Genomic DNA, 13842 nt, shown 5'->3' with positions numbered 1-13842 from the left:
TCGGATCCCACATACAGACTGGTTCCCGCTCACTGGCTGAGCGAGGCGCGGGAGCAACACCGAGGGTTGCAATCCCGTTGCCGGTCCCCGGTCCGGTACGGGGGCAACACTGAGGGTTGTGATCCGTTGCCGGCCACGGAAAAAGACAAAAAGACAAAAAATAAATAAATAAATAAATAAACATTAGCAGTCTTTTCCCCTTCTATTGTAAGAGGTAGCAAAGTATACTAAAAAGAGGAAAGATTTTGAAATCAGGATTGGGTTCAGATTACAGCTCTACAATTTAGGTAATTTTGGTCAAGGCAGTTAAACACTCTGAACTGCAGTTTCTCATCTGCAAAGAGGGTTGTTCTACTGAACACACACAATCGGTGTAAAAGCAGTGGGCACAGTAACCACCAGCATAGTGAGCTAATCAGGGGTGGCTCTTACAGTGGTGCTGATGTGTACAGTAAAACATAAAGAGCTGATCATCACTGGCTGTACTAATGGCAAAAATAAAACAAAACCCAAATCTAAAAGCTTGTACCTATTTTTTAAACAACAACAACAACAAAAGTAGGTAAAGGCTAAAGGCAGTTTCTGCTCTTGAAAAGTTTTCAGGCACAGTATCAAATTCATTTATGTCAAATCAGCAAGAAAATACATGTTAATCATTGAAAGGTGGAACTAAGAAAGGTTTTATTATCTTTAGATGCCCAAATCCTGGTAGACTACACCTTTAATGTTTGTCGTAGGCAGCAGAATAAAATACCTTGGAAATTTAAAAAGAAAATAACTCCAAAAGATCAAATTACTTTATTTTAGAAGAAAACTTTATTTTATACAGATTTTCAACTAACTGATTAAAACTGATTGTATGTTAGCTTCAATACATTTAAAAAAAAATGAACTTTCTCATAAGCTATTAGTAGAAAGGGCCTTCATTTGTGATTATAATATTTTGAGCAAATTAATCCTCTCTTAGCTTGTCCATTCTCTGATGAAAGGCACCCATTTTACAGCTTAAAATGAACAAAGCCAAATAAGTGAATAAGCTAAATAAAGTGTACTATCTGTACCTGAAACAGAATTCTATACTTTGGCCTCAATTAGCACTAGTCTCATTAGCCTGACCTGGGGTAGGGACGGGGGGGATAGCAAAAACATAGGAATCCAATATTATTGAATGTACATACACTATATAAAAGCCACTGTGCTTGTATATATGCTTTACAGATATTGTCATTTAATCCATAGTCTAACTCAGCAATAGCAGTTCTTCTTTCCCTAGTTTGCAGATGAAGAGAATTAACTGGGAGGGACAAATTTCAGATCCAGGTTTGTTAAAATCCAGGACTGATAATCTTGCCACTAAACCATACTTTTTACTAAAATTACAAATAAGTAGAAATCGTAAAGCTTCACTTTTTGGGAATCATAAATAACAAAAGCTTCCTTTCTTTCTGGAAGCAAAAGAAAAAGAAATTCCTTTGTTGTCAATACTAAAATGTTAATCTATCCTATGTAGCCAAATGGTGGTAGGTAACAAATGAGAAAGGTGGTATAGCTAGCCGCTCTACAAGAAGTTCAAAACGTAGGAACATGTATCTGAAAAAGATGGTATTACCGATAACTTCATAAGTCTTCACGTTGTTGTTGTTGTTGTCTGGTAAAGGTGTTGAACCCCGGACCTTGGGGTTATCAGCACCACACTCTAATCAACTGAACTAACTGGCCATGTAAGTCATTTTTCTACTGCTTATCCTCAAGGTAATAATCTCAAAATTATGCACCTGTAAACAGCTGTAAGCAGAGTTAATTTTATTGGGTTCTCTGCTTTTTATATCCAAAGAAAATAGATGTCACCTTGGGAGTTGGGGAGGTTCAAAGTTCAGACACAAAATAAAAACAAAAAAGTAAAAGTAGTGCATTAAAAAGTATACCCACATTCATATTATATATCCTGCCTATATCTGTAATAAGTAAAACTTAATTCCATGTCTTCAACACCAAAACATTAAATTTGAAAATAAAAAACAAATATTTTACAAAATGTGTGTGGCACAACGATTGATCTCATAACTTTACGGTGGATCTGAACAAAATTTATAAAAATGTCAAGATAAAAACTACCATCTCCTGCATAGAACAATCATACTATACTAATTTTTTTCTTCCTGTCTATAGTTATATTTTAAGACATGACTTATCTTTTACTTTAAACAATTGTGTAATTAACACACCACATTACAACACCATTCAATATATATATATATTTTTTAAAATGGCCCAACACCATTCAATATTAATAAATCTACAACAGAGTTGTCAAGTGTTACATTTTATTCAATGATTTCTCTATATATTTAAGCCTTTTCCTCACTAATAACAAACACATTGCTTTTTTTTTTTTTTTTTTTAAATAAAAGATGACCAGTAAGGGGATCTTAACCCTTGACTTGGTGTTGTCAGCACCACGCTCACCCAGTGAGCAAACCGGCCATCCCTATATGGGATCCGAACCCGCGGCCTTGGTGTTATCAGCACCGCACTCTCCCGAGTGAGCCACGGGCCGGCCCAAACACATTGCTTTTAATGGTAACATGAATATCAGTAAGTTTTCAATATGACCCAGAAAGTTATTACCTTACTTAGGATGCTGGGAAGATTCACTTCTATGATTTAAATAGTAAGCAAATTAAATAGTACATAAAAATATTAAATTCAAAATGTTGGTCACACAAAGATTTATTTTGTTTTCTCTGAAAAATTCTTAAAATATCTAAATATCTGGATTTTTAAAATAAAGTTTGAACACTCACCGATTGCATGCTTACTCCAGCTTGTTGAAAAACCATCCTAATTAGGCGCTTAATCCAGCCAAGCATTTAGATGGCAAAGTCTCCCCAAATTTGCATTTCAAGTACTTCAAGGATATATAGCAGCACATGGTCCATAAAGCACACTAAAAATTAAAAATGCAAATATGAAAATGAAATAATTATTATTTAGAATCTCTACTGTCTATAACATGGCTCACAAAGTAAGCCTAAAGCATTTAAAAACTTTTTGTGTGAATTAAGAGAAAACAAAATTTGCTTGTGATCAGCGTGCTTAAAGTAACCGTAATAGCACAATATTTTTTTTAAGCATATTTTTTCAGTCAGAGTTTTTAGTTGGAAGCAATAAAAACCTACTGTGGCTAATTTAAGTAGAAAATACATTTAAGAAAAAATACCTAGTAGATAACAATCTTCACAGAACCTGACTCATAGGCTACACAGCCAGGAAAAGATGTCCAAAACTGTAGCAGAATTGGTACTGAAAAGACACAACTGCAACTGCTACAGCTACCACCGACAGAACAGTCCATGCAATCAGTTCCTGAGTTGCCATCAGTTCCTGAGTTGCTGTCCATACTGACTGATGCATGTGCTTGGCCACATCTAAAGCTCATGTACTAGCAAAAGAGAGGCTGGAAAAGCAAGTACCTGACTATAGTAACAAGCAGGTTTTGCTTCGCACCAAAAATCATAAAGAAAAGAATTCCAGAAACACAGAACAATTCAGATGCTAGAAGGTCAAAAATAATGACAAAAGTCCTTTTACACTCACCGGCACCATCACCCCCGCCATTCACTGCCACCCCCCACCCCATCAATACATTGTATACCTGATAAAATTAAAATGTTAACTTGTACAGTACCAACGAGTTCACTGAAAGTACTGGTCTCCAACAAGACAAAAAGTTAGCACCACAATATAAATCAATATACTGCTTCCTCATTAAGAAAATCTTGCTTGAAAAACAAAAAAACAAAAAACCAGCTAAACAAATAGTATGCTTCGAGATATAGTTGATTTACATTTTTATATAAATTCCTTTTCTCATCATGAACCCAAAGCAGTCTGCACTCTGAGAACTTTATAGATAAAAGTACAGAGAATAGGGAGAAAAAAGTAAAGGTGCCACAAATATGACAGACACTGGGTGACAATGAAGTGAAAAGAGCTGAGCCCTAAAGACAGAAGATGGAAAGGAGGATGAGCATTACAGGTAAAAACGAACATCAATGGGGGAAGGCCATGAAGACTGGAATGAATATAGGATGTGAGTTTATATGAGAATCTGATCTAAATGCTTATACTGGGAAAAAAGAAACAAAGATCAGATTAAACAAACGTTGAAACTAGCCAGAAAAGTTTGACTCAATGTGGTAGGCCAGTCATGTCTGCTAAATTCACCAAAGCTCAAATTAAAAATTATTTTTATCCTTTGAAAAACTACTGCAAAAAACAGTACATAGGTTTTAATGTGCTCTATACCAAATTTCAACAAATTGGAAATTTCTAACCTACTATGTTTCACAGATTGCTTTTATAAGTAAATGATATGTATTTGAATTAATGAAGTAATGCTTTTAGTCTCCTTTATTTGTGTTCCAAACATGAGCCGCTAGCTAAAAATGTCCAGAAACCTCTAAACCACACAGCAATAACAAGAGCTAACATCACTGAACATTTACTATGTGCCAGGGTACTAAGAGGAACATTTTTATGCTTATTAAGTCATTATTCATAAAACCTCAATTAATTATCAGAAACCAACATATGAAGGTGGATATCAAATTATCTTCCACTTGCAGAGGGGCAAATCTTAGTTAATATAAATTGATTAAGGATCACACGCTTGTAAGTGGCAAAGTTAGGACTCAAACTGGATGTTTAGATAAAAGTCTGTGCTTTTATCCACTATACCATGCTACTCGCAAAAAGAAACCTATAGTTTGGGGAACCTATCAGAAATTTTCTGAGTTTTCTATTTTTATTTTTTCTTTACTGTAATCCTACTCAACTTTCAGTATGTTTATATTCTCAAACTAATGTCATAAAATAGTGAAGTGGTAAAGCTCTTGACTTGAAAATTTTTTCTTTACTGTAATCCTACTCAACTTTCAATATGTTTATATTCTCAAACTAATGTCATAAAATAGTGAAGTGGTAAAGCTCTTGACTTGAAATTGTACCCTTGCTGTGCCACCTACCAATTGGTCACTACGAACAAGTTAGAGTTATCCATAGGTATCCACAAGGGATTGCTTCTAGGACCCCTGCAGATAACAAAATCCTGGATGCTCAAGTCCCTGATACAAAATGGCATAGTATTTGCATATAATCTACATACATCCTCCCATATACTTTAAATAATCTCTAGATTACTTATAATACCCAATTCAATGTAAAGGCTATGTAAATAGTTTTACCTTGTATCGTTTAGGGAATAATGACAAGAAAATAGTCTGTACATGTTAAATACAGATGCAAACATTCATTTTTTTAAAAATATTTTTAATCCACAGTTGGTTGAATCTGTAGTTAGCTGGATCTGCAGATGTGGAACCCATGGATACAAAGGGCCAACTGTAATTACTTTCAGAGAGTAACAGTAACTCACAGAGTTATGAGAATTTATAGACATAATGCAGAAGACATTTTAATAAAAATACTAAAAAAATAGGTTGCTGTTATCAGGGATGGAAAAGAAGAGATGGATTCAGGATACCAATAAAAATATGAATAAACTAGACTTGGGGAAGAGGTTGGCTACAGGAACAAAGAAGCGGGGAAAAATCAAATGACTCCAAGGTTGCCAGCAGAGATGCTGGAAATTATGGCCGACAGATGAGGAAATATTGGAGAGTAAAGAATGAAGATGAGCCTAAGATGATAGAAGTATATCTAGATGAAATCAGGGAGTATGTTTTAGTCTGTTTTGTGTTGCTATGACAGAAATACCTGAGACTGGGTAATTTATAAAGGAAAGAGGTTTATTTGGCTTACAATTCTAGGACAGCTGCATGGGGCATGGGCCTCAGGCTGCCTCTACTCATGGCAGAAAAACAGCAGGCAGCCAGCGGATACAAGCAGATCACATTGCAAAAGGAAGCAAGAGAGAGGAAGCAAGAGAGAGAGAAGGTGCCAGGGTCTTTTTAAGCAACAAGCTCTCATGGGAACTAATATTAGAGTGAGTTCTACTCATGGCAGAAAAACAGCAGGCAGCCAGCGGATACAAGCAGATCACATTGCAAAAGGAAGCAAGAGAGAGAGGAAGCAAGAGAGAGAGAAGGTGCCAGGGTCTTTTTAAGCAACAAGCTCTCATGGGAACTAATATTAGAGTGAGAACTCACTCATTAATCCCCCTTCCCCCAGGGAGAGCATTACTCCATTCACGAGGGACCCGCCCCCATGACTCAATCAGTTTCCAACACTGCCACACTGGAGGTCAAATTTCCACATGAGTTTTGGAGGGGACAACACATCCAAACTCCATCAGACTGTTAAGCACTGGCAGGAAGATATACTTATTACTATGAAATGTCCGTGATGAGATCTTTGTTCAGACAGATATATTTTAATGTTACCAAGTTCTACTATCAGTTGTATGAATTAATCCTTACTCTGAGAATAAATGGAAATAAAAAGAGCAAAGGGCTAAAAATAATGTCAAAGCTGAAAATGGCAAAAAACTGAGCAGGTAGAAAGAATAGTTTTATGTGAGATAAGAAAAACCTACCACTTTTTAAAATTGAGATATAGCATGTAGAAAAGCACACAAATTTTAAATGTCTAGCTTGAATTCTTATACATGTATATACCTGTGTAACCACCACCCATATGTGAAGTACAATTTCTTTTTTTTTTTTTTGGTCCTTTTTGAGACTGGTCGCACCACGCTCAGCCAGTGAGCGCTGTGAGCGCACCGGTCATCCCTATATAGGATCCGAACCCGCAGCTGCCGTGCTCCCAGCGCCACACTCTCCCGAGTGCGCCACGGGCTCGGCCCTACAATTTCAATTTAGCATAACAAAACCAAAAATCCTCAACCTTTTCATATGTAGAAAGATAGACATCAATCTATTAAAACTGGCCTGAATGGGTAGAAGCAAACTTTTTTCTTATATAGTTTGTACTGTTAACCAATGCTACCAAGCATGTTTTACTTTGCATTTAAAAACAAAATCTAAAAGTTAAAAAAAAAAATCTCACCTTCGAGCTTTCACTCAGATACTCCTGTGATACTATTCAACCACACTGAGACCTTTAGTCTCTTCTCCCCTGCAATTTTCATCTATCTAACTAGACTCTTCCCACCTTCACTTTCTTCTACCCCATCCAGTCCAAAATCACTGCTATGCCAACATAGTCAACTCTTTGTTCTACTGTCTTGTTTATCCTATAAGCCAGAACTTGATGAATCCAACAGCCTATAGTTCCTAAAATTGGGCTATGGAAAAATTACTAAACTCTACATTTTGATGTTGCTACAAATGTACTATCTCCAATCTCAGCTGGGCCCTCACTGCTGCCTGGAATTCTAGGAAAATCTTATTCCTACTCTTCCCCTCTTGCGTTCTCCAGAACAGGTATTTAGAATTTTCTCCATGCTACCCAAATCTACCCAAGCCCTCCCCCATCATTTCTCAGCAGATGATCAAGCATACATTTCAAATAATAGAGAAGTCATCCGACAAGAAATCCCTCAACGTCCTGCTACTCCACATGCCACACACTTATCTGCATCTGCGCCTATTCTGTCCCCCAGTCTCTCCTGTCCCTCCTCCCAACTAGCTGTTCAGGATTCCACTCTCTCACTTCACAGGTCTCACAACATCAGAGATAACCTGCATTACAAAAATTCTATTCTCCACTGTTAACTTCAATCACTCGCCATCTTCTCATTTCTCCATCTGCATTTAAACCAAAGAAATCCAAAATTGAACTCCTTAACGTTCCTCCCAAATCTGTTGCTCATGCATTCTCTACCTCAAAATGACATTCATATATTTTTAGTTATTCCTCCTTTCTCTTTCATTTTCTCCAATCAATTGGGGAGTATTTTTTCTCCTAAATATATCAGATTCCATCTCCACTATCCTTACACTACTATTTTAAGCCTTCACTATTACAAGAATTCATTAATTAGACTACTTGTCCCCCAATTTTGCCCTCTCCTTTCTATCCATTCTCAATACTGAAATAGGTCCTTTATGATTTGACTTCTGTCTTTTCCTGTCCTCCACATCTTTCATTCTCTATCTTTTGATACAATGACATAGGTAATTCCAGAAATCCTACATGCTATCTTCATTTCTGGACTTTTCTTCTATCCAGTATCCCACTTCCCTCCTGTACTCCTATACAATCTAACTCCTACTAATCCTTTGTTTTGGCTTAGCTATTACCTCCTCCAAGACGTCTTTCCTGATCAACCAGGATTAGGGCCCTCCTGTATGTATTCTACACAGTAGCACGTTAAAACAATGTACCTAAACTAATTACCCCCTCCACTGGACTCTTTAATCACCTTAAGGGCAGAAACTGTATCTTATCCATCACACTGCCCCAGCACTTAGCACAGCATATGGGATATAATAGTTGCTCAATTGATATTTGAATATTAAATGAAAGGAACTGAAGCCCCAAGCCAGTGCCTTTCCCATGCTTTCTCAGTTGTAAACAGATATCAAAAAGGAATTTGCTTCCATTATAGGGGAACTAGGTAATTTTCAGACAAACCCTCCTCCCACTGAGGACAAGGAAACTAGCTGGACAAAATATAAAAACCATTTATGTGAAAGCATCTTTTCTTTTCTTTCTTTCTTTTTTTTTTTTGTGGCTGGCTGATATGTGGATCTGAACCCATGACCTTTGTGTTATAAGGCTGCACTCTAACCAACCGAGCTAACCAGCCACCCCATGAAGCAGCTTGATAGAGAACTAACGATGCAGGCAGAGAAATACAAGTCTTTAAAAAGTTCATGGAAAGATCTGTATTATCTTTTAAACCCATTTTCCATGAAATTTTTGAAGTACCCTCATATAATCAGGACAAAAGTTGGTTCTTTATAAAGACTAATAAAAAAGTATAGACCTCTAAGGAGACTTATCAAGGAGAGAGAGAAGGAACATATCACCAATATCAGGAATGAAAAAAGGGAACACCAGTACAGATACTAAGGACATTAAGAAAATCATAAAAGGCAAAACAAGATAGACTGTAAGAAGTTACAATGGTGTTTATCTTTGGGTGGGAGTGGGTAATAGTTGGAAGGGAGGCTTAATGGGGTTTTCTGGAGTACCAACAACTTTCTATTTCTTACCCGGGTAGTCATTACATGGATGCATGTTTTTTGATAATTTATTGACGTATATTTATGTTTCTGCATATTTCTGTGCTATACTTTAAAATAAAAAAGGTAAAAAAAAAAGATAGCTAAAAATCAGACTGCAGCATTTTGATGTAAAAATGTCCTTTATTTTAAGATATGAGGACAGCTGAGGGTTGTTATTTGATTTTTCAAAAAATGCCCTTACCTGTCATAATGCAAAGTTGTCAACCCTATCTGTGTCAACCCCCTACCCTCCCTTTTGGAAATTAAACTTTGAAATTCATGTCTAGTGACCACCACTAAACCTCACATCATTCGAGGCCGGCCCGTGGCTCACTCGGTAGAGTGCGGTGCTCATAACACCAAGGCCACGGGTTCGGATCCTATATAGGGATGGCCGGTTTGCTCACTAGCTGAGCGTGGTGCTGGCAACACCAAGCCAAGGGTTGAGATCCCCTTACCGGTCAAAAACAAACAAACAAACAAACAAAAACCTCACATCATTCTAATTGAGACTTTAAGTCAGAACACTTTACCATAACTATAAAACAGTGTCATAGTATTCAACCTGTGGGTTCAATATACTGGCAGTAATTTAGAAGCAATATTCTATACTGGTTCATGCAAAATTTACTACAATGCTAGATTCCCAGTACTTAGCACAGAATCTGACATATAGTGTTATTTTTTTTCAGTCCACAAATGAATAAATCTCATGACCTGTACTACCTCTCAACAAAAAGTAAAACTGGTTAGATAAGAGGTCTATAAACACAAGCTAATTAAAAGCTGATGAAAATTCTTTCAGGTTAACGAGCTTTAGATATGAAATTAAACTTTTGAAGGACATTTATAGAGATTAACCTTCTCCATGTATGATATAAAAGAAGTTTGAGTTATAGGTTATGTTTCTATTTGAACTAATGGTCTTCCATTTCCATGTGAGGATCTCTGAAATACAACCCTACAGTGAATAACATAGGTATTTTCTCCTTAAAGTAATTTTGTTATTTTAAGCAATCTCATGCAAATAAATTAGGCTCTCTGGCATCAATTTTAAAACAATCTCTTGAAAAGACTGGTCAAATATCTTAAGTAATCCTGTACTGGGCACAGTAGAAGCTAACAAACTTTTTGAAAGTTGACAATATTCTTCACTGGCTAAAAATGCTGCCGTTGGGTCCAAGAAAGTGATAAAAACTCACTATAAAGGTGATTTTAGTAAGTTGCATAATAATTACTGTCCCTTGTATACTAGATGAATAAAAAAATCCCTCATCAGAAAAACTCAGTAAATAATATCTCTGTAAATGAAGATTTTTAAGTCTTTAAAGGTAATAAGAGTACTCATTGAAGTATTTGTTGTAAAAGAAAAAATCTAGAGGCAATGTAAATGTCCACCAATAGGTAAATAGTTAAAATAAACTCAACATTCCTATTCTAAGTTTGTGGCCATTAAAACAAAAAAGATAAGAGCTATAGATGAAAGGATTTTCATGATAAAATGCTGAATGAAAAAAAAACAGCTGACAACATGAAGGTCAAGGGTTCATCCCTGTACCAGCCAGCTGCCAAAAAAAAAAAAAAAAAAAAAGAAGAAGAATAGTTGAGTAGCTGAGCAGTGATTAACATTTAAAAGACCAGTGATACGGTAACACTTATCACCAAGAAAACAAACTCATGGAAACTGAAGTTTACAAGCACTTCAGTAAAAGGCGAAAGATTTATACGATCTGAAGAAAAACCAGAGTATTACAAGCACTTGGGAACCATAGTTTTCTCTTTTTCAGGCTATTTTTTTCCCTCCAGTCCTTTCCTTATATCCATAAATTTACTAGTTACCCACATCTATTACCTTTATATTCATCAGGTCCACCCATTAATCCTTTCACATCTGAGGTAAAGCCATCTTTGACAGCGCCAGCTCACTATGAGATGGCTTTGATCATGTCACCTCTTTGCTCATTAAGTTCAAACTCCTAAGACTTGGCACTCAAGTCGCTTCACAAGCATGTCTGACCTTACTTCTTCCAGACTTCAGAATTACTCCCCTTACAGCATGAATACTAAACTCCAATACAGACCTCTACTCTCCTCTGAATAAGCCCAGCAATCTGTTTCTAGCACTTTATTCCTCTAACACCTGGATGAAGATGCTGTCTTGGAAGTAGTTGAAAGATTGGGAAGGTGAGGAATACAGATGAAATATTCAGTATAAATATCCATTATATACTAAGCGCTAAAGGAGTGGTAGAGACTATTCATTTAAGCGTGTTTTTTCCCTCTTCCTTTCCCCTTTAATTGGACATACACTAAAGAAAAGTTTTTAATACTTGTATTTGTTGAACTACATTTGCATACTTCGCTCATAATTTTAAATTCAGTTGTATTAATCTTTTACTCTTTCAAAAAAACAAACATACCTCCCATACACTAAAGAAAAGTTTTTAATACTTGTATTTGTTGAACTACATTTGCATACTTTGCTCATAATTTTAAATTCAGTTGTATTAATCTTTTACTCTTTCAAAAAAACAAACATACCTCTCTCACTATTGTTTTCTACTCGTGTAAATTGCCAGGTACTTTTTTTTTTCCATTGGAGTTGTAGCTCAATAGAAATAATTTTCCACAGCAGTTTCATTTACTCCACAACTCTTACAGGAGATTCGACTAAGGTTACAAGAGCAAGAACTTTGCAATGACAAAGGCCAAGACTAGCATTCTGAATTCCATTCCCTACTCTTTCAACAGTGAAACCTTAAGCAAGTTGTGTGTGACCTCTCTAAATTTCTTCTTCCCTCATCTGTAAAATGGGGATTAACATCTACTTCACAGGGCTGTTGTAAAAATTAAACGGGTGGAAGCAACTTCACAGTGCTTCCTGCATACTAAGAACTCCAGAAACAAATTATAAACACAATTATTACCGCTCAAAGCAGTAACACTACTGTTTAGATTATTTGGTAACTTTGTTTTCAGTGATTTTGAATACCTGAGCACTAAGTAATGAAGTTGCACTGTCGGACAACTGCCCACATTCTTTTAGTACAAACTAAATCTAGAGCCGTCTACACTTTAATATGTGCCTTATATTACTTAATCCCTCTAGAAAGCAAATGATTACAGAAGAGGTATGATATTGATCATGACAGAATCACAGACATACGTAAAAGAGATGAAATGATATGATGTCCTGGATTTACTTAAAAATAACCCGGGGAAGGGGAGCAGGACTCGCCATGTATCGATAATTACTGAAACCGGGTGATGGGTACACCGAGTTCTTTATAACTACCGCTCAACTACTCTACAGTTTGAAGATTTCCATAATAAAATATTTTTTAAAGTGCCCAAAAGCCGACCTTTTCTTTGGTGCTTCATGCAAACCCTTGTCACGGTCAGGAAGATACATTGGGAAGTTCCGGGTGGCGAAAAGTGACACAGCCATACAAGCCCGGTGGTGAAGCTGGTTAAACCTCCTGGGCAGACCAGTGAGCGCGCTCCTCCCGGAATCCCCGGGGCCCGGGGGAGGTGCACCGGCCCAGGCCGCTCCCCGAGTCCGGGGAAAGGGCGGCGTTCCTGGGACCGCCACCTGGCGGCCGGCGCGGGAACTAAGGGCAGCAGATGTAGGGGCAGCCGGCTGGGTGGGCGATCTCAGCCTTCAAGGCAAGTCGGAAGACTTCCCTCGGCTCCGCCAAAGCCCCGGACCCACGAGCGGCTCTGCCCTCCTTGCGCCACCGCAAGGACACCCTACCGGCTCACGGGGCCCGCCGGCCTCCCCGCATTCCCAAACCAGGCTCCTTTAGCCCCTGCTCTGCCCATTACCAGAGTCCAACCGCCGTCAGGACGGGGGACGCCTCCTCTGCCCCAACGCCAACCGCTTTTCCGAGTCCGCAGCCCCACTCACCTAGGCCTCCCGGCAGCCAGCACCTAATCTACTCAACCTTCCAGCTTGACTGTCAATCAACCAATCCCCGCCCAAAGCCGGAGCCAAAATGACCAATCAGCTATTTTCTCCGGCTGGGAGGCGGGCCCAGGGAGCCGCGGCCCGAAGACAAAGCTACTGCCCCAAGCTCCCTTAGCCCTTTCGCGGTCAGTGTGCGCACGCGCGGGGCTAGGCCACGGGCGTGTGCTTTTGCGCGGACGTCGCTTTGTGTCTTCACTGTTCTGCCCCTGGGAGGTATTTTTGTTTGTAAATGTAATGCTCTATGTGTGGGAAGACTCACATACTTAATGCAGCCGCAAGTGTGTATGACCTTGAAAGAAGCCGTGGGTCTTAAGCCCTCGTTAACCTAACATATGTTGAGCCCTTTTTATCCCACACTGCGGGGACTAGTTAGTATTCAGCCGGCACATCTTCTGCCTGTGTAAACCTCAGATCCGGGGTGTGTTTCTGTTTAGGAGGACTAGGAGGGCTGGCCGGTTAGCCTGGTTGGTTAGAGCGGGGTGGTAACACCTAGGTCAAGGGTTTGGATCCCCGTACCAGCCAGCCGCCAAAAAAAAAAGTACGGACGACGGGTTGCACAAAGTCCCTGACGGATAAGGATTTTATTTTACCGTCTTCAGTTCCAGCATCTGCTTATTATGATTCATTGGGGCACGTGCTTTTTAAATAATTCAGTATTCGAGTTTCAAACAATTCCGTCATGAAAATATGATCGTTACATTTATAGCTAACTATATTCAG

At 38.2% G+C, this 13842-nt stretch overlaps 1 protein-coding gene across 1 annotated transcript in view; it reads right to left on the bottom strand.

The window, feature by feature from the left end:
* The window catches only part of MTFR1 (mitochondrial fission regulator 1), a 41506-nt gene extending 28408 nt beyond the window's left edge, over positions 1-13098 (bottom strand). The window contains exons 1-2 of the mRNA XM_008586975.1: positions 13063-13098; positions 2805-2947 (exon numbers count right to left, since the gene is read on the bottom strand). Coding sequence (XP_008585197.1) covers positions 2805-2870 — 66 coding nt within the window. The 5' untranslated portion in view covers positions 2871-2947; positions 13063-13098. The remainder of the gene's footprint in view (positions 1-2804; positions 2948-13062) is intronic.
* Positions 13099-13842: the final 744 nt, after the last annotated feature.

The sequence above is a fragment of the Galeopterus variegatus genome, unplaced genomic scaffold, assembly GCF_000696425.1.
Source record: "Galeopterus variegatus unplaced genomic scaffold, G_variegatus-3.0.2 Scaffold4194, whole genome shotgun sequence".
Taxonomy (NCBI): Eukaryota; Metazoa; Chordata; class Mammalia; order Dermoptera; family Cynocephalidae; genus Galeopterus; species Galeopterus variegatus.
Note: the sequence above shows the minus strand (reverse complement) of the source record. Positions and strands in the feature narration are given on the sequence as shown.